The sequence below is a fragment of the Aythya marila genome (genome assembly GCF_965140915.1).
Source record: "Aythya marila genome assembly, chromosome: 20".
Lineage (NCBI taxonomy): Eukaryota > Metazoa > Chordata > Aves > Anseriformes > Anatidae > Aythya > Aythya marila.
This window is the reverse complement of record NC_139061.1, coordinates 6,115,001-6,141,481: the sequence shown is the minus strand read 5'-3', so window position 1 is coordinate 6,141,481 and position 26,481 is coordinate 6,115,001. Positions and strand designations below refer to the sequence as shown.

Below are 26,481 nucleotides of genomic sequence, written 5' to 3'. Positions count from 1 at the left end.
TCCCCCCCGCCTCAGAGTGGTGCGCCCCGACCCTTTATAAGCAGCGGCCGCGATTCTTCCCGCCCTTTCGCCCAGCGCGGCTGGCGGCGGTGTGGTGCGCTCCGTGAGGGGCCGTTGGGTGCCGCCATTTTGCACCCCCCTCTCCGGCTGTGGTGGTAGCGGCCGTGCCTCGTGGTCCCTAGGGCTGGGCCGGACCATGGGAGGCAGCGGCGGGGGGGAGAAGGGGTCTCGCTCCTCTCGTCCCCACAGGCCTCGCATGGAGGCGGGCAGCGGGCGGACACCGACACCGGGCCCCACTGGGACGGCCTCGGGGCCTGCTCCGCGGTACGTGACGGGGCTGGGGGGGTGAGTGGCTTCGGAGGGGGCGGCGGAGGCCTGCTGTGGGTTTTTACCCTTTTTAGCAAACGGCTTATCCCTTTTCCTTTTTCGTTTGTACTTTGGTGTACCAAATCCTTGCCGTGCAGCGAGCGTTACAACTTTCTAGTTGATGTTCTGTGGATTTTTGACGTGAAAAACTTCCCTTTGTGGCAAATATGCTCTGGCAACCAGCTCAAGGGAAGTTTCTTGAGTAAAAACTGTTGAAGGGGGTTCGTGGCTAGTGAAAGCTATTTGAGAAACATTTGGGAGGTTTTTAATTGTTTTTAGTTACTACAATAACTGTACTTGTAGTAATTCCAGAGAATTATATTAAATTGTACCCTAACAATGCTTGTTTTGTTTTTATTTCCCCAGCAGGAAGATGTCTTGAAGCAAAGGGTAAGTTAAAGTTTATTTTCTTCTAAACTGCACCAAGTTGTTCAGAAAGTTCTAGGCTTTTCCTTATATTACTAACAATGTAAAGTAGTTAAATACAGGACTGTTAAATGAAAGTAATGTATAATACTTACAGCTTAAAGTTAGCTAAGGAAATAAAGCTGCTCAAAACTATTTTATGTCCCATTGAGCTAACAGTTAACCCTTTTTATCAACAAAAGGAAAAATGTACAAGCAGTTAATCACTTCAAGTAGTGGCATGCAAAAGTTGTTGGCTGTTGATGATGATACCCTTGAATAGGAAGTGCCGTCAGATGCGAGAACTGACGATAACCTTCTTATTTGTCTGAAATACAGCTACATGTGCGTGCAGTTTGATTTGTCTGGAAATTCATCTGCTAGCACTAATCAGGAAACGTTTATTTGCTCTGCAGATGCCTGATATTTCCAGATAAGCATGATGTGATTAGGACTGGGAGCAGGTAGCTCGGTGGAGCTGGCCCTATTGTGAAGGTAAGTGATTAATTCCACTGGACTCTGTAGAGCTTTATATCCTCTAAAATCCAAGGTGAGAATAAATGGGTTTTATAGGTTGCCAAAAACATGAGAAACAAATTTTGTAGGTTCATCCTTCATAGCTTGAATCAATCTACTTTCCCTCCTCTGCTCCTCAAAATAAGCCCTATGATACCTATTTCCAGCAATATTTAAGTATAGTTTCCGGGTCTCTGCTGCCACATACACTAATGTCTATCAATTGATGTTATAGCCCTTCACAAGTCCTGGGAAAGGAAGTGCGACTGCAAGAGCAGGAGATTGTTTGGGGTAAGTTTAATCTGTATGCTCGTAATTCCTTGTGATGCTTTTTGGCTACAGTCTCAGAGAAGTTACATAATTAAAAACATTGTCATTGGCCCTATTTCTATATGTTCTTATCTCTAAAAGTACAATTAATGAATTCTAGGACCAAAAAAAAAATGCTTTATTGAGCTTAAAATACTGAGGGTAAATGTATATGAGCAGCTGTCTTCTGCACTGCAGTTATGCTGACAGTGCTAGAATAGACAAAGGCTATTACTTCTGTTAGAAATGTAACAATTTATTTGTGGATATCATATGATGAAATAAACCAAAATTTGCTGGAATTACCGGCAGATTGAGTGGTGGTGAGCAAAGGTTTTTCTGATGATATCTCTTATATTAAGTAATGGGTTAATAATTAGTGTTGAATGGTTAACTTATCCATGCTGTTTTATTACAGGTGTTCACGCTGAAAGTAAGTTTGTCTGAGGAAGAAGGAATCCAAGGAAACTTGCATGTGAGCTTGGGGACTAGTCTGTGTAAACGCTACATATTTTGTTGTCCATAGATCTTAAGAAAAGACGATTCTACTGTTACGATTACACACATTAAAATTCTCATAAAACCATCTTGGGTCTATTTTTGTTACTTGGCTGCATACAGAAACGACTTTCCATTACACGACATGTTTTTGATAAACGAACTGCACACTTGTGTGATTAGCTATAATATGATAAAGTAGCAGATGTATACACTGCAGTGCAATTACTGCAAATAATGTAAACAGCTTTTAGTTGCGTAAGCGTTCTATTTGGTGTTCGGTAATTTACTTGCTTTAAACAGTTTAAACAAATGATACTAATACTGCTACTGTAATTACTGTGGAGATTAGGCCTTAATACCTCTACAGCAAGAAAAGCAAATGGTCCAATCAGGGCAAACACAACTGTTTCTGTAGCTTGTTCCAAACGTAATACTTATGCCTTACTTTGGCCTCTTTTTTTAAAGCCTAATGTGGATGCAACAGAGTCTGTTTGTGTAGTACCAGCATTCTAGCTGTGGTCCAAATGTGAGAAGTAATTTCCAGATGCAGAGGAATGGAAAGATCCTCTGCAAATTGTTGGCTATCTGGGTGTAACTGGTAAGAGCAAAAGAGGCTGCTTTTGTGATAAGTGCCCACTCTAAGACAGATGTGCAATGAAGGTAGGTTAATGGAAGGTGCCAAGTTTAGGGAGGAATCTGCATTTAAAGTCGAGATGCTGGGATGAGGAACACTGCATCTGAGGCTGAAACTTCCACTGAGGTTTGTTATGGAAGTAAAACTGGCGGGCTCGAACACTGCAGTGCTCGTTATATTTGTACAGGAGGTATGGAATCTGTCTCACCATATGTATAATGATGGAGCATGTGCACTGACAGCCTATCAGTGCATATGTTGCTGATCATTTTGCCCACTTGGTGTCACCAAGTGAAAATTTTTAGTGCAGATTTGAAAGTGTGCATTCTGAAAAAGGTCAAGATCACTAATTAATTAATTGTGACCACACACTCATGCTGTGCCAACAACAATCTAAATGTTAACTGTATAGCTCTGAGTAAAATACATCTTGCTTCTGAAAGCAATGAAACTTTTGTTCCATGTTAAGTTTTGTCAGAGGGTGTATGGCCAGGAAGTAGCCTTTAAAGACAGCTGACAAAATATCTTAAAGTCAAAAATCCTGCCTCGTGATGAGTAGTATCTTTACTGTAGTAATTTAGGTGAACAGTTCTTGATTATCATAAAACAAAAAGCAGGGGACGGGTGTACCCAGGGATTTTGTAGTCCATAAAACCACTGTCAAAGAGGGTTTGCTTCCTCTCAGGATGGCAAGACAAGGGAGAAAGCAGTGACAGTGGAGTGTCGGTATTTTTCCACTCCTGAGGGACCGGTGAGACTTCAGGGACCTCCCCAGCTGTGACTGCATTCCTTGTGTAGCTTAGGTAAAGAAAGAAGGTGCTGTGGCTTGTTGCAGCTGATGTGGCATCACAGGTCGGTGTCAAGGTGAGCTGTGGTGTCTGATGGTTGTGCAAAAGGCATGTAAGGTCTTGTTAAGCCACAGGTTTGGGGTTTGAAAGGACCATGACACTGTATTCACTGGCTGAACTGGAACATACTTCACACACTTGGCATGTCCCAGTCTCCTGCTTTCCTGAGGTTCATAGGAAGGGTGTATTTGGTAGAGGCCAATCTCTTAGGACACTGTAGTTACTGGAACACCATTTTTACCAGTGGGGAGCGAGGTTTATCTTTGCCTTAGCTGAATTTTGCATTTCTGCTTGTTATTCCTTAACCAGACACTAACTGATTGAGCAAGAAGTTAGGAATGACCTCAAAACAGTTCTGTACAATTCACTTGTGCTCTTTGAAATAGCCAGTCAAGTATGAAAGTTGAAAGAAATTAACTTTTAATAGTCATAAATTAACATAGCTCTGTTACACAAGGCTCTAGAATGCTATCCAATTCATATCAGTAGAACCACTACGTAAATCTTTGCTTAGGGGATTAACTGTATGAAATAGTATTTCAGAGACTTCTGCCAGCATAAAGCCAGAGTTAAATGTTTTAATCATGCCAGAAGAGGTTAAGTATTTTTCAGAGAAACATCTAAAAGTCATAGAGTGGCTGATAGTGTAATACCATGCAGGTAAATTAATCTCGATTCCTCCTAAGGGCATTATTGTGATAGAGAGTTTAATGTAAACATTCAACCTGGGTAATGGAGTATGCAAAAGTTGTTTGGATCTAATTAGTTTCTTCTTACCTGAATGCGTACTTGAATAATATGAAGAACAGTTTGCTCTAATGTTTGTTTAAATTAAAATTTTAAATAGTTGCATTCTGTTCCCTGTTTTAAGAAACAAAATTCTTTTCACATAATTTTAAAAACTTGTGTATGAGAACTTGTTGACAGGTGATACTTTTTCTTTTAGCTGACACGATATGTACTGGAATTAATGTTCTTAAAGGTTTCAGAAAGAGCTCAAGCAACCTGACTTCGTTTTAAATGCGTTTCTGTATGCCATTAGTGATAATGGAGGTTACTGGGGCCACACGCCCCCTGTTAACAGAAACTTCTCAGTGTTTTTTTTGCTCAGCAGTTCAATGTGCTGTTTAATTTGCTCAAGATAGGTTTTGCTGCAACCTATTTTTGTAATTGCTCTTGCTTGTATGTATCAGAATGATCTCATTAAAATGGGAAAGAGTTGATTGGGGAATACTTTAGTAAACAGGATACAGCTTATCTAGGTTTATTGAGGTTACAAGTTGGTGGTATCTATTATGATTAATTATTCAAGAGTTTCCTTTTGGTATTTGTTTATTGTTTTCATCAAAAACAAAGTTCCTCAGCAGGGATCCTCATAACAAGCTGTTTTTTGCTAAGATGAATGAATACAAAAGTGTTGTTCCTATTAGAATATGGTGCCTTTTGACCAAAACAGGTGTCCTGAACGTAATGTATTACTATGAACTTAAATGGAAACATTAAATAATCTTAGTATTTATCCTAACAGTGCATGGAGGGGAGGGGAAATAAGATCATTCTGGTTTTACTACGTTTAAAAGACATCGACTTTCCAGTGTTATGAAATAAGTGACAAAAATAAATCCTGATTTTAAAACACAATTATTTTGGATTTTCTGAAGATTTAAGAGAGCAGTTGGCAGGAGTCCCTGGCACTTAAGCAGCTGACAACCACAGATAATTCTAAAATAGATGATAGTATTAAAGCAGCAAGAAAATAAATCTTACGCCGTGAAGCAAAGAATGGCTGAGTGCCAGTTCTTAGCAATAATCGAGATGCCGATGTCATGTAGTAATTCATTTGTGTGAAAACATAATGATTACATATGGTGCCATTATCCACAAACTACATGCTGTAACTGCTGACCTGATGGAGAGGAGCTGCTCTGGGTAATAGGCTTCTTGTTCCCATTCACATCTTCCCTGCTGTACTCAGATGGTGCTGAGGACGCCGACAGTAGAGATCACTTTGTGATGTGAATTCTCACATAATCATAAGCAGACTCAAATCCTCAGGTTCCTTTGTATGTAGGACACTAAATAAGATGAGGTGGTGCTGACCTCTAATCTATTCGGGGAATTTGTCAGCTGACAGTCCTTAAAAGGCACAAACAGGCAGCTCGCAAGTCCATTGGAGGCAGAATATAAAATTAATAAAAATAGGCTGAGGTGTTACAGTGCTGAAGGTGGGAGAATGAATCAAAAGAAGTATTAAACGTGCACGGTGCAAAGGGTTTGAGTATGCCAGTTGAAGGTGCATTGGTTTCATCCCTTGTTCCTTCCAATGCTGCATAAAAAAAGCTGTGGGACGGGAAAGCAAGCATGGTGTGGGTAATGCCATCGGGGGCTGAGAAAATGTGGGGAGGTGGCTGCCTTTCCAGCACGCTTGTAGTTTGCAAGCTTCATGTTTCATGTAAATGCTGATTATCGTTATTTCCTGATTAGTTATTGTAAAGCAATCATATCTACATAAGCATTAAAATGAGCGCTCTAGCGAAACCATGAATTACTGTAATTAATAGATCCCAGCTATTAACTAAAGCCAATCTAAAAACGTGCTCTTTCTTGGCTTGGTAGCTGCTATTCCAGTTGAGTCAATTCTGGCTGGCTGTATCAACTTAATTAGAAGGGAGGAAGGGATGTACTGCATATTTCAGAATGAAGACTGTCCTAAATTGTAAAACTTCACTCCTTATTTCTTGCAGGTAGATGGAAGAGCAGTTAATTTTTCAACTCTTCTCTCCCTCGTCCTTTCAAATTAGTGGAGGAGAAAGCAAGGTGCTGTCAGAGGAACTGCAGTTTTCTGGCAGGGAATGACTAAGATGATATTAGTGTCATGCAAGGAAAATTTAGAGGTTTGTTTTCTTCCAACTGCTGCATTAGCAAATGCTTTGTTACAGTTTTTCAGATGCTGGAGTCAGACTCTGAGCTACTCCAAATACCCATGGGATGTTTGACCTTCCTAACATGGGCCTTGAGCTCAGCAACGTTTGTAACACCTGATTGGCTTTGTGCAGCCAAAGCTTTATCACATTTTGTGTGTTTCTGTAAAGAAGGACAAGGTCAACACGTTATTTAGTTGTCTGGTAGAACAAAAGCACCTTATTTTGTCAGTTGGTGTAATTTAGTGTCTCAGTTTTACGCTTAACATCAATCTTAGTCCAAACACAATGAACTCATCCTAACCCTCCTTGAGATTTTAAGAAGGGAACAGGTGGAATTTCGTTTAGTGCATGCAAAAAAATAATATATTTAGAAAAATGTAAGCATTTGTGCACCTGGGCTCTAATTTAGGAAGAGGGAGAGCATCTGCCCTGTTTTACCACATGATGTTTGAGACCACAAGATGGTGCAGCCATCACCTTCAGAACATTTACTGTAGAGGAAGATTTTGAGACCTTGGAAGGTGCTTGTTTGGGGAAACATGGTGTTTCTGCAATTTCCTTCTAATAAGATTTGCAACTTTCATTACCACACAGAGAATCCCCCCTGTACGGTGAAGATGTCACTTTAATTGGCTGTTAATAATATTTCTTAGACTAGAACCAGCAAAGGCTAAGCCTCTGTTTTCTTTGATGGGAGTAACACAGCTCATGATTAAACAGTGTGATGAGCCGATGGAGTGACAGTTTTTTTCTCTAGCAAAAATAAAAAGAAAGCATGACGAACGGCCTCCCCTTCATTATCTTTCTCTCAAGTGCATTCAGCTTCAGGACCTGCTGCATTTCATGCAGCAAAGCCCAGGTGCATCTCTCGGGGTGAGTGTTGAGCTTCAGCTCAGCTGAAGTCAATAAACACCTTCTGCAGACCAGCACCTGCATGTGGAGCTGGAAACCCTGAGCAAAATACAAATGAGTAAATCGTTAATATTAAGGAGATGGAATTTGAAATCCCTGCTGTTTTAATCAATTTGAAATGCCAAAAGTTTTACCTCCAGTAATTTGGAGATAAAGACCTCTCCTGTATATGCTTTTCTTATTAGACACTTGTTCGTTTTCACAATTTGGTAGTTAGATTTTTCATAATTAGGGTTTGTATTTGTAATGGTTTGTGATAAAAGGATTGCGTAGCACAGCTGCAACTTGAACTTGCTAAATGAATGGAATAATGATCCATGTTCCCAATGCTGTCTATGGCTTTTTGTTTGTTTTTTTCTTGATCATCTTATTTTCTAGATTTTATTTTTTTTTAATTACCTCCTTTCTTGCACTTTTCCAGGTCCCTTGGGAGGATAATTTATTCAGGTTTGGTTGTCTTTCTTTTTCTTGTATTCTGTACATTTGACATCTGCATTTGATGATTTGTGTTAGCTTGGTGTTGTTTTTGAAGGATGGAATAGGTTTGATGCTAGCACATTGAGACAAACTTCCCAGCCAAGAGGCAAAGTCTAAGCTTACCATCCGGATAGTGAATTTTCCTGAAGAGCTTAAACTTTATTAATAAATATCTGGATCACAATTCCAGTGGTATAGAACACTTCCTATAATAATTAGGTTATCAGAGTGCTTATCTGCTAGCAAACGCAATGCTAGTGCTCAAGCAATCTGCTGTCCAGCAGCCATTTAACACAGCCCGCAGTGACAGCAGATGAAACATTTGAAATGCTTTACATCTCTTGTGCCTCCATCAGATAACCCTGAAATGGTCTGCCAGTGTTCCTGGGAAGCTGTATTATGTCCACAGCACGGGTAAAGAAAGCGGAGATCAGACTTATGGGGTGAGTGAGAAAAGGGAGGGGCAACTTGGTGGGTTGTTGGATAAATGCTTTTACTTAAGTAATGTCAAACCAGCTATTTATTACCTTCAACTGTAGCAGTAAATAAATAAAATCTTTTGCTGAGTGCTCCTTGCGATGTGAAATGCAGAGGGTGCCTGCTGTGAAAATGATGAGAATTGTTTCAAAGCAGGGTAAGAACCTGGAGCTTGGAAATGCCACGGTGATTTCAGAAAATAATGGAAAGCCACTGTACCAAGTTACACTTTAAATTTGATTTAATACATATCCCATCACCTCGCTAAGCCAGCCTGTGTGCTTCTGCAGGAGCATCTGCACAGGGGGGAGGAAGAGGCTCCCTCTTGCAGGAGGCAACAGAGCCTTTGTGTCAGTGCCAAGCTGTTTGGTAATGCAAAATGGGAGACCACATCAAGGAGAGAGAATTTCAAAGCTACTGCTTTTATGCTTCAAAAAGGGTTTGGGAGATGACAGCAGCAGTGACTGTGTCACTTGGCAGCGTGTCAGCAGCTCAGAGGCTAAAGATGAGGAGAAAGCAGAGTTTTGAGGCAGACAGCAGGACTGAGGGAAGAGCATTGACACCGCAGCTGGGTGAAGAACTGATGCAAGGCCTGGAGCTGGTTACACAAATAAAGGGTCAGCCCTGGTCTGATGCATGCCCCTGCTCTGGGTGCCTGTTGGCCACGTTCAGCCCGTTTCTGAGGTTGGTTTCTCTAGTAGGAAAGCTCATTAGCCTGTGCCTTTGGAGGGAGTTTCTGCAAGGAAGGTGGAGAAGGCAGTTCTGCCTCCAGGGAAACTCCTCTCACCCAGAAAGCAGCAGGTCAGAGCACTGGGTTCGCAGATGGGATGTTGCAGGAGACGTGTGAAGTGCCTGGAGATGGTGGATGGCAGAGGGAACATAAAAGCAAGATTAAAAAAAGAAAGTAGAAAGTGGCAGTGAAGTAACACTGCACTTGGGGAAACATCTTTCCTCTGGAGACAACAACCGGGAGCACAGATACAGGGTGTGAGGATTTGGGGTCGATTAAGAGAGGGTATTTGTGCAGAACTGTAAATACAAAATAAGATTTGTGCCCTCTGACAGATGCCGTGGAGATATTTCCACCAAAGCCCTTAGGTTCGTGTTTTGCAGGTCTTATTTCCTGATCTGAGGGATTAAAGCCGCACCTAATCAGTCTGGCAATTTCCCTAATCCCCCCTATGGCCTCTGACGATCTGATCACATGCTAAAAAGCGAAGTCTGCAGGTAACTGCAAGAAGGGGTGGCACGCTCTGAGCTGAACAACATTAAAGCTTGGAAAACCCTCCCTAAAAAAAACCCTAAGGTTGTTCACAGACTGGCACAGGGCTGGGCTGGGCATTTGCTGACCCTTGGTGATTGCACAGCTGCTGCTCGTTGGTGCTCCAGGTGCAGCACCACCTGCAGCTCTCCTCGTTTTGAGCCTCCCCCTCATTTTAAACAACTGTCTCCCAGTTAGTGCTCCCCAAAACACTCAGCTCAGGCACAAGGCAAGTTTTTTTTGTCTCCCTTTCTTTCCTTAACAGAATCCAGTACTCTATAAATAAAGAACACTACGTTTATTATCTGATTTCTCCTGCAGGGTGGAAGCTGCAGGGATGTGGCAGCGAAGTGGGCAGTGCTGGGTGGTTTGGGGATGCAGGTGAGGACAGAAAGCTGCACTTCTAGGCGGTGATGAGGAAAGAAGCCCCTGAAGCAGCAGACTTGCAGGCAGCAGGTCACACTTGCCAGAGGAAGAAGAGTTGGTGACTAAGAGGAATTACAGCAGGTAGGAAAAATGGTGATACCTGGATGAATTGGTGTCTAATCCCACCCTGCAGGTTTTCCTAGAGGTTAAGGAGGGAGGAGGAGGAGGAAATGCTGCTGGGCAGATGCTGATCCTGGTGTGTAGAGGGATTTTGGGAGGAGCTGCTGGCACCAGAGCCTGCCTGAGCTCTGCACGGAGCCGCAGCTCAAGGAGCTCCATGTGAGGTGCAGCCCTGCTTTTGGAAGGGGTTTTGGTGGGCTTAGGAGGGAGAGGGGAAAGAAACTGGTGAGTTGGAAGTACACGGATTAAAATAAGGACAAGGTAACGGAGACTTGAATGCAAATACCCAAGTTGCACAGCAAGGACAATGTTTTGTTGCACCTATGTGGCATTGATTCAGAAATGCCCTTCAGATGGGTTGGGACCTTATTTCCTATCGGGTATCGTTGATTACTTGATCCTGGCATACAGTTACCACCAGAAAATGCCTTTTTAATCCCTTTAAATGTGAGATGTGTTGAAGTTGTGTGGTGCTAACTTTTAAATCAGACTGGTGTGGCAGGCAGAGCGCCGATACCTCTGTGTTAGCAGCTGAGGTGTGCACGCCGAGAACATCACCCACCTGGCTGCTAAGAGCTGTCTGCAAGATGCACTTTGTATGAAAATGACCCCTTAAAATAAAGCTGCTATTCCACTGGGTGTATGTACAGCCTGGTGTAGGGAAAATAACTCCTGCCTTCTACTGCCTCCTAATTAGTCCTGCAGCTTAAAGAAGCAGTATCTGCTCAGGTTAATGAGCTAGAACAAGGACAGCTCCAGCAGCGAGATGTGCAGAGGGCTGAGATGGGAAGCAGGTTTTTCTCCCAGGCTGCCCGCAGCAGCTGCTTGGTGCCGCTCTGGGGACTTGGCTCCTGTTGCACGTTGCAGGCAGTGACCCGTGCCACCACCCGGCGCGTCTGAAAAATAGAAAGTGTTGGAGTAGCGAGTGGTGGAAAGGTTTAACGGAGCTTGCTGTGACTCTCTGAGCTTGCAGCATTTCCGTGTAGCACAGGGTTTCTCTCTAATTTACCAGTTGCTTGATTTTCTTCTCTTAACTTGTCCCAAACGCTGTGGTGGCTCTGAGACCTTTTGCCCTCCTGTGGCTGCTCTGAGAGCTCCCAGGGCTCTGTGCTGACCGTGTTGTTTCTGATCTGATTTTTCATTTCCCCCTTTCCCCATCCTCCTTTTTTTTTCTCACCTGTTGACTGTGTGTCTTCCCAGTTTATAACGTTTCATTAGCATTGGAAGTGGTGTTGCTCTCCCTGGGTGTTGAGCAGGACAAACCATCCATCTCCAGGCGATGACCTTGGTGATCTGAGCATTGCTGTGCTCTAACCTATCCTACTGCTTCTATTCCTAGCTGAACAATGGACAGATTTTTACAGTCATTTTTGCACGTTGTTGGGGGAGATGCCTATCACCTGGTTGGCTTAAGCCTTTCCTCCTCAGCTGCTTGGAAAGGGGCTTTGTTCTTCTGAAAATCTCACCCTTTTAATGTGCCTGCTAATCTTTTCCTTTCCTTTCCTTCTCTTGCAAAGACCCTGAAGGTAGCTGTAGCTGGCAGGTTTGCGTGGCAAATGGAGGCAGGCAAAGGGCATGGATATGAAACAGGCTAAGTTTTGTGTTTTTTGCCTGCAGCTCTGTGAAAAGCTGTTTCCATGTGGTGGAAGGGAGCTCTGAGCTTGCAGGCAAGTGCAGCTTCCCCCAGAGCTGCTGGAAAATGACTTAGCCTTTGCATTCATAATTGAACAGGCAGGTGTGTACAGAGGAGATGAAAGCAAGCAACAAATGAATGGTGAAGTTCGATTGGAAAGGCATGTGTGGAGGTAGCTCTGAAGGAGATGCCTCTCTCCTATTTTGTGTGTGTGGGGATGCAGCCACCTCTGAGGCTTTCTGCCTGCACTGCTATGTGCAGGATTCAACAGGAGTTTGTTTGGTAGGAGCTGGGTTAGCGTGTACCAGAGCACAGTGTGGGCAAAGATCAACTCTTTGCTGCCAGCCTACATTTCATTTGTATCTGAAGCTGAAGTTGCAGGTCTTGCCTGGAGGTAGTAGCAGGACAAGAGGCAGTTGCAGAAGAGGAAAAGTAGGCTCATTCCCATGGCAATACACCCGGATTTTGTTATAGCCAATGTCCCTTCCCTTTTCTTGTAGTATTGTATATAACCAGCATGAGTTCCTGTGTATTTATTCCAGGTATTCATACCTGGAGGACAGATGTGCCTGTAGTATGATACTCTGAGGTCTAATTCTAGCTGTGATTTCCACTAACAACTCACTGAGGGATGCAGTGTGCAAGAGGGCTCCTAAAGAGCCGTGCTGACAGCTGGTTCCTCAGCCAAATCCACCAGATGCAGCTTAGCAACCCCTTCCTGAGGGCTAAAACAGGCTGCATGGGTTTGCTTTCTCCTCAGAACTACTAAAATGCAAAGAAGAATAAACGGTGGCAGACAAGCCACAAAATCAATAAGCTATTAGGAGGCAGAAAACCCTGGAAATGGATTTAGAAATCTGCACGAATAATTAAGGGTGGTGTTGAACAACTCTTGTCTTTTTTGACTATATTAAACCAGGTTTTCAATTTTATGTAAAGCCATAAGCTCACCCAAAGGTAAAACAGCTGTCTTCTCTGCATACTTACAGGAGAGAAGATAGAAAACGTAAGCCCCATTGAGCCTAGAAACAAAGCACCTCCAATTCCCCGTTGAACAGTAACTGAGTCGTGGGCTTAAGCAGTTTTCATGCAAGCTGTCGGCACTGTGATCCCAAACACGGGTCCAGCTTGGGATCCCAGGCCCCTCCAGTCCTTACAGTTAGCAGTGTTCGTGCAGTTTGTCCTGGTGAATTCTGCACTAATGATTTGTTAACTGTAATGCCCCAGCCATGTGGATTAAATATTTTCTTTCCCCACCAGCTCAGTGATTGTGGCTGCCCGAAGAAATACGCTAAGAAACTTAGTGGCAGCATTCCCAACAAGCACCCAGCTCAATACAAATTCCATATTTTGGATGTTCAGCTTATTTTTTGGCTATTCTTTAATGATGTTTAGGAAAACTGGTCTTTGAAGGCATTGTATAAAAAGAAGTCACTTAGGAGTCACTTTTGGTGGTCGTTAGCTTTGAGTGCGTGTTGAAAGATGCTGAGCTTGCCCATGGGTTTTGTTCTCTAGTCAGAGCAATGTTTGGGTCATGGATTAAATTTACTCCCATATTCTTAGCTCTTTGCCTTTATACAGCTCTAAACCATCTGCAAATACTATTAACTGGTTTTCCACTTTTAACTGTTCAAAAAACAAATATTGAGTCACAGGAGGGATTTCTGTCCTGTAGTCAATGGTCTGGAAGGAGCAGACAGATGAGAAGGGGTATCTTGGGGTAAGAGATCCTGAAATCCTCCTTCTTACTATGCATGTTCAAAGTACAGCTCTAAGCTTTGTGCTCAGTGGTTAATGCAATATATGGTTTAAAAAAGAAAAAGCCTACAGACCTTTCACAAATTAGGTAAAATTTTACCCTGAAATAAAATTTTTACCTTACGCAGGTTCTGCCTCTTTTTCTTTTCAGTTCTAGTCAACAAACCTCCAGATGATACTAGATGTGATTTTCACTCTATTTTAATTAAAAAACAAAGCAAACAAAACTAGTTTATTAAGGAATATCTAATTGAAGATCTACTCTGCTTCTTCTCAAGGCAAGCCGAGACAAAATCCAAACAAAAGCCAGGGAAAGCAAAACCCGTGCGTTGCCTTTCCTTCCCTCCGACCTGCAGCAGAGCTGCTCAGGAGCCTGGCACGTGGCTGTGCCACTCTGGGACTTGGCAAGCTCCAGCCCAAGCTGATTTCCACGCGATTTGAGGCTTTCTTTGGAACTGCTGCAGCATTGCTGGAGGCTGCTTCGCTCCGTGCTCCAGCCTTATTAGGTATGCCAGCAGCGTGCACGAAAATAAGATAAAGAAAGAGGGCACCGGGGGGTGTGGGTGGGCAGACCTCCAGGTTCAGGGCCCAGCAGCCAGGCTGGGCCCATTATCCGGGATGTGGTTCGTACCCTCCCAGGGGAAATCGTGAGAACAGAGGCTGGAGGAAGTTAGGGAGCAGGCACGAGTTGTAGGAGCTCAGTAATGAATGTTAATTTGTCCAAAATCAGTTTAAGCGTGGTTGCTTGTCGCTTCCAGAAAAGCCGTGTCCCAGCGGATGCCATTTTGGCACCTATTAAAGCCCCCCCCAAGGAACCTTTGTGGGTTATTGCCTGTCTCGGAGCCACCTTGCTGCCACTTCACCATGGGCTAATGTAGGAGAAGATGAGGAACCCGCCAGGCGCTTCCCTCTGGTGCTTGTTGGCAGCCTGAATTTTGGCTCGAGTCGCCGTGGGGCATCTCCCCAGGGGCAGGCACTGTGCTGCAGAAGGAGGCCTTGGATGAGTAACAGAAGCAGTTCATATTTATTGCAAAGCAGAAGCGTTAAATAACTTCCAGCAGAGACAGCTTTACTGGTGCTCGGTAGACATGAAATAAGGAGAAATTCAGCCGTGTGTCTGTCTTACTGCTGGTGGTTCCTGTAAGGGATCGAATGCCTTTCCCTAGGATGTCAGAAGGTGGTTTCAAAGCCTGGGTGCAGGGAAGAAAAGCAATCCCAGCCCTGATGTTTTTTGGATGCATTTACATTTGCACTGCCAAAGGCTGGTTTTCCACCTGGGTACGGCATTTCATGGGCATGAAAGAGCCGTGGCTGCAAGCGAAGGCTGCTTGCCTACCCCAGGCACAATTGGGTCCCTTCCATATGAGCTACAATGTGCTGGGGCAGGGCTTGTTTCTAAGCATCTGTTGCAGGAGAGCCCTGATCCTGTCTGAGACCTTTAGCGTTGTCATAGGCATCAAAACAACACGCAATGTCAGGGCTTTTGTAGACTGTGGTCAGAGCGAAAGGGAAATTTATCAACAGGGAGGGATGTTTGTTCCCTGAAATGTGGGAGGTGATCGATGGGCTGGGAAGGGGAGGGTGGCCTGGCCCATCCATCCCCGCTTGCAGGAGCCTGGTCCTCAGCACCGCTCAGTATTTGCCATCTGGCACCTTTTTTTGTGTTTGTTTTTCCTCTTCTGGGACCTGACGTGTTTCAGCGTCAGCCTTTTTGCTCCGGCAACGAAAGCGATTCCAGCAAGAACCGTGCACGTCTGAGCTGCAAGGTCGTTTTGGTTCAGAGCTCCCTGAACAGCAAGGACTAAAGCCCCTCTGGTTTCTGGCTGTGCTTGCTCGGTGTTTCGCATGTAAACCAGGTAGCCCTTAAGGGATAATGGTTGCTTTTCCAGTTGCCACTACAAACATTTTTGCCTATCAGCTGAGCTCCAGCAGCCTGCGCGCTATCTCTCGCCTGGCATTAAACACACCAGCATGAGCTGCCAATAAATAATGCAACAGATTCCCCTAGCCAGGACTTTTTCTTCTACTAATAAGGAGAAAAAGATGAGGCAGCAGGTAGCGTGGTTCAGCGGCTGACAGCTTTAGCCTAACCTCCCCCTGGGTTGTTACACAGACGGTTTTCTCATCCCACGCGCTGTGGGTGGGATTTGCCTGGGTCTCGCTCATCTCCCTTCTTGTGTCCTGCACTGAAATCCCCCTCAGAGGCATCTTCTCCCTGGGAAAACTGCATCCTGCAAATCCCCCTTTGCTCCTACCCATTTTTTCTTGGTTTACCTGGGTGCATTCTTGCAAGAGTGGCTTTTCCTCACAATACCCACGGGATTTGTGTAGGTTTTGTTATGGCCTGGCTCCAGCCACCAAAATCACCCCCCAGCTGCTGAGTTAAGCCACGTGTGGAAACGTCCTGGCTCTGTATGGGGCCTGGCTGAGGGCTTTGCAAGGAGAAGCCCTGGAGCCTGCTTCCCCAGTATGTTTTTATGGACTTTTTACGTTAAGGTGGGCATTTCCCACTCACCTGGATGACAAATGACCTCAGTCAGCTTTAATAATCTACAGCAGTGATTTTCAGTACTCAAATCCTCATTGTAGGGCCAGTTAAGAGCTTCTGACCAGGGCAAGCAGCCCCTCGTAGCATGGGAAACGTTGACTGTGTATGGGGTGAGCTCCACCCTTGTTCTGCTGCTGGTGGCTGGGCAGGGAAGCACTCTTGTGCTGTGGTCTTAAAAAAGAAAAAATCACTCTTTGCTGAGCCCACAGGACCAGCATCGTGCTGAAGTGTAATAAATGGCTAATTAACCTCACCCCCACTGCAAGGAAGAGACAGAGTCGCTAAAGCCCTGTTGGTTTTATGACAACACCATCTCTTAGAGCCGTGTTATTTTTCTTTTCCTATGACGGTCAGTAATGTGGTGCAGGCTTTAGCGTACATGAATATTTCAATAATGAACCTTTTTCTGTTATTTCCCTGTCTCAGAGGAGATAAATCTTGCTGGACACAGTGATACTGGTGCAGCCTGTCCATGCTGGGAGAGCAGGGCTTGTTCTCATGGTGTAAGGACGGGGATGTGGGGGCTCTCCAGAGGCTTGTCCTTTGCACAGCAGCCCTGGAGAAAAATGCAAACCAGCTCCCGATGCGTTTTGCAGCATGTAGAATCTCAGGTAGGGGGGAAATATGGCTGGAGCAATGAGCTTGATGCTTTGTCAGTGAGGGAATTAGGTGTACAAAGGATAAATAAAAGATGCAGCTCTCTAAATGCAAAGTAGGTCTGGTTTTTGGATTTGCACAGCCAGGCTGGGGGGGCCAGGTGGATGCTGAGGCCCCAGGCAGCTGGTTCCTGTGCAAATACTTAGAGAAAATAAAAGCTGTGCAGCAGGGAGCTTGTGATTTAAATAATTTAAACAGGTTGGGGGGGAACCTGGGCTGTGCGCAGGAGGGAGGGAGAGCTCTTATTTGTTTCTTACATGTAAAATAAGGATGGCCATCCATCTCCATCACATCCCTTGCCCCCTGAATCTACCGAATCTAGTCCTTGAATAGGGCTGTTTATTTCTCTAGCCAGCTAGAGTGACTCTTTGCTGAGATCTGGAAAAACAGAGCCTCTGTGCTGAGCACTGTGCTCAGCACCGCTCTGCCCTGCGGCCATGGGTGCGCTGGGGCACCAGGGAGCTGGGCAGGCAGCTGTGCAGAGATCTCAGTGCCACCTCTTTATTAAACACTGTCAGTTATTTTGATTACAGATAGCTCCTTTATTTCAAACAGAACAGTTTATTCACTGCAAAGATTCTTCATGCCTGTTGGAAAGAGTTAGCATTAAAAAAAAAAAAAAAAAAAGGTTTGGATACATGCAAATCATACTCAACTTTGCCAAATGTAGTAAAAGGAGTAGCAGAGTTTCTTCTAAGTTACCTACTTGCATATGGAGGAGAAACAACAACCGACAGCGTGAACCCCCCCTGGATAAGGTGTGCAGCTTCCTGTGCAGTGATGTTAAATGAAGAGAACCCAAGGAATGATCAAAATGGCTGTTTACACCCAGAAAAATCAAAGCCAGAGGGTCACTGCTCCAAGGCAGAAAATAACGCTGCAAGGCTGGTCAGGGGGAGGGCTGTGGATGGATACAGAGGGGCTCCCTCTCAGCAAGGGGAGTCCTGCTTGGTCCTTTGGATGTAAGGGAGGGGAAGGATTTCCCACTTTCCTGCCCTCCCCCAGGTTTAGGATCAAATGAAAATCTGGTTCAGAAGCCGAAGTGCATTCCCATGCTGATGCTCTGCTGTGATCTGTTTTCCATCCAAAAATAAAATAAAAACAATGTCTCTTAAAAATAAAAAAAAAAAACAACAAAACAAAGCATTTTACAAACAAAGCACTTCTGGTCCGGGTGGGGGTGAACACAGCCAGGTGACCCCAAAAACCTTTCTGAGGCTTTGAGGCTTCGGCTGGCACCCAGTCCTGAATGGCAGTGATAGAGGGGAGAAAACCCCAGGGGCTGGATTTCTTTTTTTCTTTTATAAACCTTTGGGATTGTGGCCTCTTCTGGCAGTGACAACAACGAGCCTGAGCTGAGCCCCAGCTCTGGACTTCACCGCTCACTCCCCGGGACACACCGAGTGCCCTGCTGCCAGCTCCAGGTACCGCATGGGAAGTCCTGGAGTCATCGCAGCAGCACAGCTGGTGGGAAGGGGGATTTTACAGCCAAATAAACCCCAGGCAGGCAGCAGGGCCAGCCCAGCTCTGGTAAGGCTGGAGAGGGCAGCATCCAGGCACGGGATCTAGCTCCACGCCAGCACCAGGAAGGCAAAGCCCTCCTGTGGGGCTGGTAGCAGGGACACCCCCACTTGGTGTGCAATCAGGCTTTGGGCTCGTCTCACCAGGCACGCCATTCAGCAGCAGCTCCTGAAGTCAGGGTGGGAGAGGTCTGAAGTCCTGCTGTGGCATCTATCTGCTAAGGGCTGTCCGTGAGGCCAGCCGGGATCCTGTAAGACCTGGTCACCTCCCTTCTCCGCTTCTGTGCTCTTCTACGGGCCTTGCCCTTACACCACCTTGACGATGCGTTTTTTAAGGAGTTAAAAAGCAACAGCACTAACGTTTGAAAAAATCCCAGGCCAGCTTTCCCACAACGTCAATATTCACCACCATCCCGTCCGTGCATTCGTCAAGGAGAACGATGTTGACGTTTGTGGCGGGGGAGGCAGGCGGCGCTCTGCGCTCCCAGAGCATCCCTGCCGCCTGCGCCCACCCTCTGCCAGGACCCCGCTTGTGGAGGTCTCGGGTTTGCCACCCCTGCCCAACGCGCCCACCGCGGTGCCGAGCATCACGTCTGCGGTGTGGCAGCGTCTTGCTCCGAGCCGGGCAGCGCCCCGGCCTCCACCGTCCTGTCTGTTTGCTGTGAGCCTGTGCTGTCGGTCGTGCCTGCCCCGGTTTTCTCGCCCTCATCGACTCGCAGGTCCTCCTGGCTCTCAGCCCGGCCATCCTGGCTCTCCAAATCGCTCACCTGCCCCTCGCCGAACTCCAGGATGGTCGGCAGGTTGCCTTGCTTGGGGCAGCGTCTCTTGAGGCTGACCAAGAAAGGTTGGGGCAAGGAGAAGATGTCCACGTTGTTGCCGAGGTCGATCCAGGTGACGCTGGGGAACTTTTTGGGGTCCTTGAGGGTTTCGGTGAGGTCCCGCAGGATGGCTTTGGTCAGCCGGTTGCCGTTGAGGGAGAGGGTGGTGAGGTGGGGCAGCATGCAGAGCGCCGGCAGCAGCTGCAGCAGCATCTCGTCCGTCAGCTCGGTGAAGCACAGCTCCACCGTGTCGATGTGCTCCGAGCTGTGCTGCAGGTAGGACGCGATGCGCTCCAGGTCCTTCAGCGTCAGCGGGATGCCCGACAAGTCCACCGTGTTGTCCTGCGGCTTGCCCATCAGCACGGCCTTCAGGCTGCAGGGGGGGAAAGGAGAGAGGTGTAAATGTGGGGGGCATCCCTGCTTGGGGCCTCTCGCGGGCTGTGAATTATTTAGCTGAGATGCTCAGCTGGGGGTAACCACCCATTCTCTGGAGACCAGGGGTGTCTGTGCACCTAGGGGGGTTTCAAGGCTGGTTATAGGTGGTGAGAAACAAGGAAAGCACATTCAAAAACCATAATTCAGAAAAAGTGTGTATTTCTTTCCCATGTCCACTGCAAAACCTATGGAAAAAGCTGACTGTCCTGCTGCTTTTGAAGGTGCAAGAAGCCAAAAACTGTAAGGAAACCCTTGCTTAGACGGACAGGAACTGCAGCTTGTGCCAGGGCTGGTGTAACACATCTCACAGCAGTGATTATGCAGCTTGCTCAGCAGGGGGACGGGGTTTTATCCTCTTGGCTGTACAGGTGGGAAACTGAGGCCCCAAAACAGGAAGAGTTTAGCCCAAGACGGCAAACATGGGCTTGCCACCTCCAGGGCTGGGTGATGAGCTCCAGCACTGTCATCATGTTAGAGCTGTGGTGTCTCCCCAGCCTCGCTGCCGCCAAATCCTCAGATAAATGAGTAAATTCCCATGATGGCCCTACAGAGACTCATTAGCCCGCGCTCGACTGGAGCTTCACAGGTCAATTTATCTTCCAAAGTGAATCAAAGAACACATCTACAATCAGGACCTGTCGAGAGAGGATGGCTGCTGAGGGCTTTTGGCTGATGAATTATTCCGAGTGAATTAGGAGGTGGGGAGAGCCCTGTGCATGCTAATTGCTCTGTCAGCTGGATGAGCTCCCCTTTCTCATCCACTGCTGTGGCACAAGCACGAACTTCTCGCTAAAACCTGCAGTTATTTTGCCTTTTGTTATACCCTGAGTTGGGCAATGGTTCTGCCTGGCACCTGTTGGTTTTTCCTGCTGAAGGTGCAAACCAGCCCCGATACTGCTTTTGCAGAGCAAGATCACCAGCTCTGAGTGTCTGCTTTGGGGCCAGCACCTTGTTGGACATCTGTACTGCACGGCACAGGAAGGTGTTTTATGCTCGTCCCACCATGTGCGACCCCAGCCATGGGCTGTGTGCAGGCAGCTGGTACCTGTGTAGCCTTGTCCCCACGGCATCCCACGAGTAACCCAGCTCAGGAATGGTAAATCGTGTCGATTTTCATTTCTGTTGATGGAACACCTCATAGGAAAAGAACCAAATTCCTTTTTTATTCATGGGGCCCTGATCTCTTTATGGGCTCCCATAGCCCAGTGCAAGCCTCATGCTGTAACGCAAAGGCACCTGCCTGCTGTGCTGCAAGTGGAATGACTGAATTTCACCCAAACTAGGCTGTGAAATGTTAAGGCCTCCTTAAGGAAATCAAATTTTCCCTCTCTTCATGCTCCAGAAACTGCTCAGCTGTTCTGTAGGTGTGAGAGGAGCGACCAAGCGGGACACTGGAGGCACCCAGAGACCACCACGTGTCTTCCTGAGAAAACAGGGGCGGCTCTAACCCAAGTGGCAGCTGCACGAATTAATTCCCCAGCCCGAAAACGTGGGGTTGTGCAGCAGTCAGCCAATTCTTCCAATTCTTAATTGACTTCTTAATAAGCTGATCCCAAGTACCCGGGAGACCGAGGGTAATTTCGATCCCTGTTCCTGCCTGCAGCCCTGGCAGAGGAAAAACCCTTTTGGATACGCGACCGGGAGCTTGAGGCAGGGTGAGCATCCTGGAGCAGCGCAGTGTCTGCAGGAGGTTTTGGACAGCCAGGGAGCAACCATCTCCACCAGCACTTTGCCTGTCGCCAGCTCCTGCAATCTAGCCATAAGAAAAGGCCAGGCTCAATGCCGAAATAATGTCATTGCCACCAGGAACGGTGTCCCCAAAATCCTTTCTGCTCCTGAAGCCAGAGTTAAGGCCGTGGGAGCAAGCAGACCTGGTCCAGTTTGAAACCTTTACAAAGTCATAAAAGGAATGTAGAAAAATTATATATTTGTTTTGCCATGTAGTAATCAGGCTTGGAAGGTGTTGAACATATGCCAGAGCTTGTCAAATGATGTGTTTGAATTATTTCATTGCATGGGCAATCTCCCAGAATATTTGCCTCCTCCTCTGGGAGGTGTTTTCTGCTGTCTCCATCTCCTCAGGCTCCTCTGCTCTGTGCCACCACATCGTCAGGAACCGTCAGGCCCTGTCCTGCAGCATCTCAGAGCTTCACCACGAGCTCAGGACCCTCGACGGGAAGCCCTGGGAGGCTGGGAGAATGGCAGAAGTCTGGGCTGCCGTGAAGAACCACCGCCTGCACCAACCTGCCACACAGTCCTGCCCACAGGGCTGAGCACAAGATGTCTTGTTCAGCGGCAGTGGGGAAGGAGCAATCCATAGCAGAGCCTCGAGAACAGAGGCTGGGAGAAAAGGAACGTATCCTGCACGGAGAGCTAGGACACCGAGGTGATGGATGAGCTCAGAAGGGGCAAGAGCAAATAAGAAAAGCCAAAACAGCTGGAGGCAAAGGGAATGCTATTTTCTTCTGCATGCGGCACCAGGAGCAAGGAAACCAGAGCGCTGACATATGCTGAGGTTTTGTGTGTTATATTTAATATGGGGGCTTGCTTCTCCTGCTCAGATAAAATTCAAGAGTGTCCTCAGGCTCCATGGGACCGGCTTTAGCTGACACCAACTGAAGCCCCACACAGAGCTCTGCTCCTGCTGGATCCTACAGTGTGAGATTTTGGGGTTAAAGCCCAGCAACCTTCCATGGGCTAGGGCAAAACAGCAGCGAGCATAAGCCCAGATGTTTGCAAAGCTCTGCATTGCTTCGGGCAGCTGAGAGAGAGCCGAGGAGCAGAACCCAACCAGGCTGATGGATGAGCCTCCCTGTGTGCTGAGTGGGCTGTGCTTTCCCATAAACAGCAGCCCCAGCCCGCAATCACGCTCAGCAGGCTCTGAACCATCACTTGAGGCTTACTCACAGGCAGGCAAAACTGATTGGAAAGCTTTTTTTTTTCTTTTTCCTTTAACAAATCTTGGATCATTACGCGTGAGCCTGTGGCTTATTGTAGGCATCCACTGGGGACAGGGCACAGTGGGGTATGGGGCTGGGGAAAGTCTAACGAGAGCTGCTCTTACTGTTTGTCATTATCTGCACATTTCAGCTGCCGGTTTGCCCTGGCAAAGCTTATTCACGCAGGCTGCTGAGCAAAAGGCTGGCCAGACAGTTTCTATAATTTTAATCTTTTTTTTTTTTCTTTTTAATTATTATTAATTTTGGTGCAAGACCACAATTAGAAGAACCCAGCTGGGCTCCTCTCAGCTGCAAAACGTGGTGAAAAGAGGCTGTATCTGCTACATCCTGACACGTTGCTTTAAAATGAAGTGTTTTGGAGAGGGTGGATGTCGGGAATTCCCCCCTGACTGCCAAGGGGGCTGGAGAAAGGGTCAGGGCATGGCCAGCGGCCACAAAGCTGCTGCAGCATCTGGGCTCTGGTTTCCTCGCAGCAGAAGCTTTAGGCAAATAGCTTACCCAGCCTAAATACCTCCAGAGAGAAGTTGTGTCAGCGATTGATCCAAATCCCCTTCACCTGAGCTGAGCCTAGGCTGCTCTGCCATAAGGACATGTTCAAAATGAAAATTGCCAGGCTGAGCCTAAGCGTCTTTCATCCAAAGAGTTGGGGCCTCGCTTTAGCAGTGTTAGGTCAGCCTTAAAGCTTATTGAACACAAGAAAATAGCCCAGGATTTGTAGGAGTAAACAGCTCTGGAAGCTCTGGTAGCTATAAGAGCAGTGCCTTACCTACAGGGAGGATCAGAGCTCGAGCACAACACGCAGGAGAGCGAGAGGGCTTTTTAAAAACAGCTACAAACCCCTGATGTTTTCCCTTGTTTAATGTAAAACCTCTAATGGAGTTCTCTTCCCTCAGAGCAGGATGGATCACGCAGTGCAGGAGCTGTTACTAAATGATCTGGTGCCAAGCTCCAGCGAGCACATCAGTAGCATCCCGGGGCTCAGCAATACGGCCCCGCTAAACCCTCCCGTGCCCTGGGGACTCGTGGCACTGCTGGTGACAGTTCGTGGGGTGCTGGGTTAGCCGAACCCTCAGACACACACCTCTGCAGGCAATTAGTGGGAGCTGTAATGGTCCCTTCACCAGGGCCCCTTCCACCTGTATGTAGGCAGAAAGACGTTTAATTTGACACGGTTATCTCTGCATATTGTTTCTTTTTGGCAACAATGGGAACGAAACTGATGGAATAATACATTTAATATAAAAAGAAATATATATATGTATTTATATGTTGGCAGACACTTCTTTCCACCTAAGCTGACGAAGCCTAAACCACTCTTGTGATGTAGTCAGGGAGCCCAAAGCTTGTTACCACCGTGATCTCACTTCAAAAAAGGGCATAATATCCCTGTGAATAAGTGATAACCATTTAAAAGCATCGTCAAAATCAGCATTCAGGGGCTGATCCTTGCTTTATTCCCTGTGTGCTGTGACGCTGCCTGCCTGCCTTCGTGTGACTTTGTGTGGGCCTTCTTCCCTGGCTTTAATTTAGCAAACCCAAGAAGATAACAAAGGGGGAGTGGGGATAACTTCAGGGCAGCTCTCTTTTGTTTTGTGCTGCATTCAGTCTTGCTTCACATTTTATTTTTTCTTTGCTTTTTTTTTTTTTTTTTTCCCCTTTGGTTTATCCATACAATTCCTGCTAACAAGTAATACAGAATTTCTCCTTAAGGATCTATCTGTTTCCCTTGAGAGGGATTTGGCTGATAGCTACCCAAACGGATCGATTACCTTGCACAAATCGCCTTTCCACCCCAAAGATCTGCAGCCTATAGTAACTGTAAAGGAAATCTCCCCCGTCAGCGGGACAGCCCTGTCCCTGTGCTGGGGGATTGCTCGCTGCTTTGCAGCTGCCTACGCTCAGTCTATCCCTCGGGAAACAAGCAAACCAACTCCAAACATGATTTAATAAAAATAGCTCCGTGGATCCTGTGAACTGTCTCACAGCAATGAGGAGGATATTATGGTAACAAGCAGCTGTAAAAACTTTTAGCCCTGCCATAAAGTTTGCCACAGAATGACCCCAAATCTCTATAGGAAGATTTTACCATTACACAAATCCCAGTGAGTTGTGGTGGAGGAGCACTTACACCCACTTGGTTACATCCTCATGCTTTACGAGGCTATTCCATAGGGGAAGACACAGCTTTCTTCCCAGCTGGAAACAGTATATAGGGTTTTGACTGCTGTAATGATAGGTTTTGGCGTAAATCCATGCACTAATCCCTGATAACGCTTTGGCAGGACGTGTTGCTGGGATGTGAAGCTGCCCCATACAAGCCAGCCTGCTGACTGCTGCCCTTTCCTGCAGAACCGAGAGCTGTTTTGCATGCAGCACCGGATCAGCTCACGAAATGTTCCCATGACCGAGAATGTTGATGTTTAGATCAAAGAGAATTAGAAGAAAGGGCTTTCCTCCTGGTTTAAATTCAGGCCATTTCCCTACAGCGCTCTATAACTAGGGACACGAGATGCTGACGTGCCCTGTAATAAAATGCAACTGGACAATTCAGCCACTTCCTTGGAGGAAAGGAATCAAGAAATAAGATGAGGCATCCCCAGAGAGTGAAGAAATGCGTGTGATGTCACTGGTGAGAAAACTGTTCACAGAAATGCCAGCAAAAAATACTGAAAGCAAAATGACATCGACTTTGAAAACATGCTTCATATTTTGGGCCTTTACCTTTTCCACTTTTTTCCTCATAATTCTTTAAAGGTCACATTGTTAAAGCACCAAGGCTGCAACACAGAAATATCTCGCTGCATAAATATCACTGCCCATGTGGGGAATCTACGGATTTTTGTTGTTTTAGGCTTTACAGAATAGGTGTCAAGATTTCTGAGAATACAGAAAAATTGTTGGCATGGGAGGCAGCACTGTACACCCTGCACTCATTTCTTGGGTAAAATAAATATTTGATAAAAGACCTGTCCCGAAGTTGTGATGTTTGGCCAAAGACGAGTTTTGAACTCATCATAATGAGTAAAACAGAGAAGATGAGGACAGACCGCTGCATCCTAGGCTCTTCGTGCATGAGCTGTGGAACACCCCCTGACCCAGGAGCCGGAGCTCCCAGCGGATGAAAGGAGCAGCAGCCCTCCCAGCTCGGGATGCAGCCCAGATCAAGGGCTTTGTGGGAGGTCTGAAGTTGACACAGCGCTGCTGTGGCTGATAACATCGACAGTCACGTTAGGATGGTGAAAAAAAAAAAAAATTGGCTGGGTTTGCATCCAAAAGTCAAAGCTACTCGGTTCCCACCACGTCTCACGCTCACCGTCCACCGCCAACATCCTCCGGCAGCTTCGGCACACATGTGTGTGGCTGGGATTAGTCAACGGCTGCTTTAGCTCCTTGCTTACTGCCACAGAAAGGGTTAGGGGATTACTAACAGTGCAGTTTAAAGTCTGGTTTTCACAGCCAGAAAGATTTCACTTCTCTCCTTACAGCGATTCGGAGCAAAGATGACTTCTTAAAATATAAAAATATGTAACTTTAAAACTCCTTCAGAGCTTACCAATAAACACATAAGAAATTCCTAAGTCTTTGCTGGTAAGAAGGAAAGAGCCAGTGAGGATTAGTTATTTTGATCTCTTCTCGCTCCAAGAATGTTCACGGTTCTGCTAAGGTTTGCAGTTTTCACATCGTAACGTGTCGACATCCCCACTGGTAACATCCTGCCCCTGCTGCCAGAATCACAACCTCAGGCGAGCACCGTGTGATGTGGGGGGAGGCAAGGCAGACCCCCCAGGCCTGCGGCTCTTCATCTGTGGGCTTTGCTCCTGATTTTGTCCCTGATGTGTGACATCAGAACCAATTTTTCCATTTATAAAATAATTCTGGCTGCTGGGAATGATGTCACGCAACAGCCTTAAAGCCTATTGCAGGGGGAACGCCTGTTGCCGTTGCTGAAGACCAAACACTGGGCTATTTCTCTGCT

General features: G+C 46.4%; 1 protein-coding gene and 1 long non-coding RNA gene across 2 annotated transcripts in view; one reads left to right on the top strand and one right to left on the bottom strand.

Annotated features, from left to right (window-relative positions):
* Positions 1-81: 81 nt before the first annotated feature.
* LOC309885815 lies at positions 82-2,180 on the top strand. Its single transcript, XR_014318851.1, has 5 exons — positions 82-324; positions 733-756; positions 1,188-1,266; positions 1,523-1,578; positions 2,015-2,180. It is a non-coding gene; the product is annotated as an uncharacterized lncRNA (long non-coding RNA).
* Positions 2,181-17,239: 15,059 nt separating this feature from the next.
* LRRC75A (leucine rich repeat containing 75A) overlaps positions 17,240-26,481 on the bottom strand; it is a 66,641-nt gene continuing 57,399 nt past the window's right edge. The window contains exon 4 of the mRNA XM_082776416.1: positions 17,240-19,483. Coding sequence (XP_082632542.1) covers positions 18,880-19,483 — 604 coding nt within the window. The 3' untranslated portion in view covers positions 17,240-18,879. The remainder of the gene's footprint in view (positions 19,484-26,481) is intronic.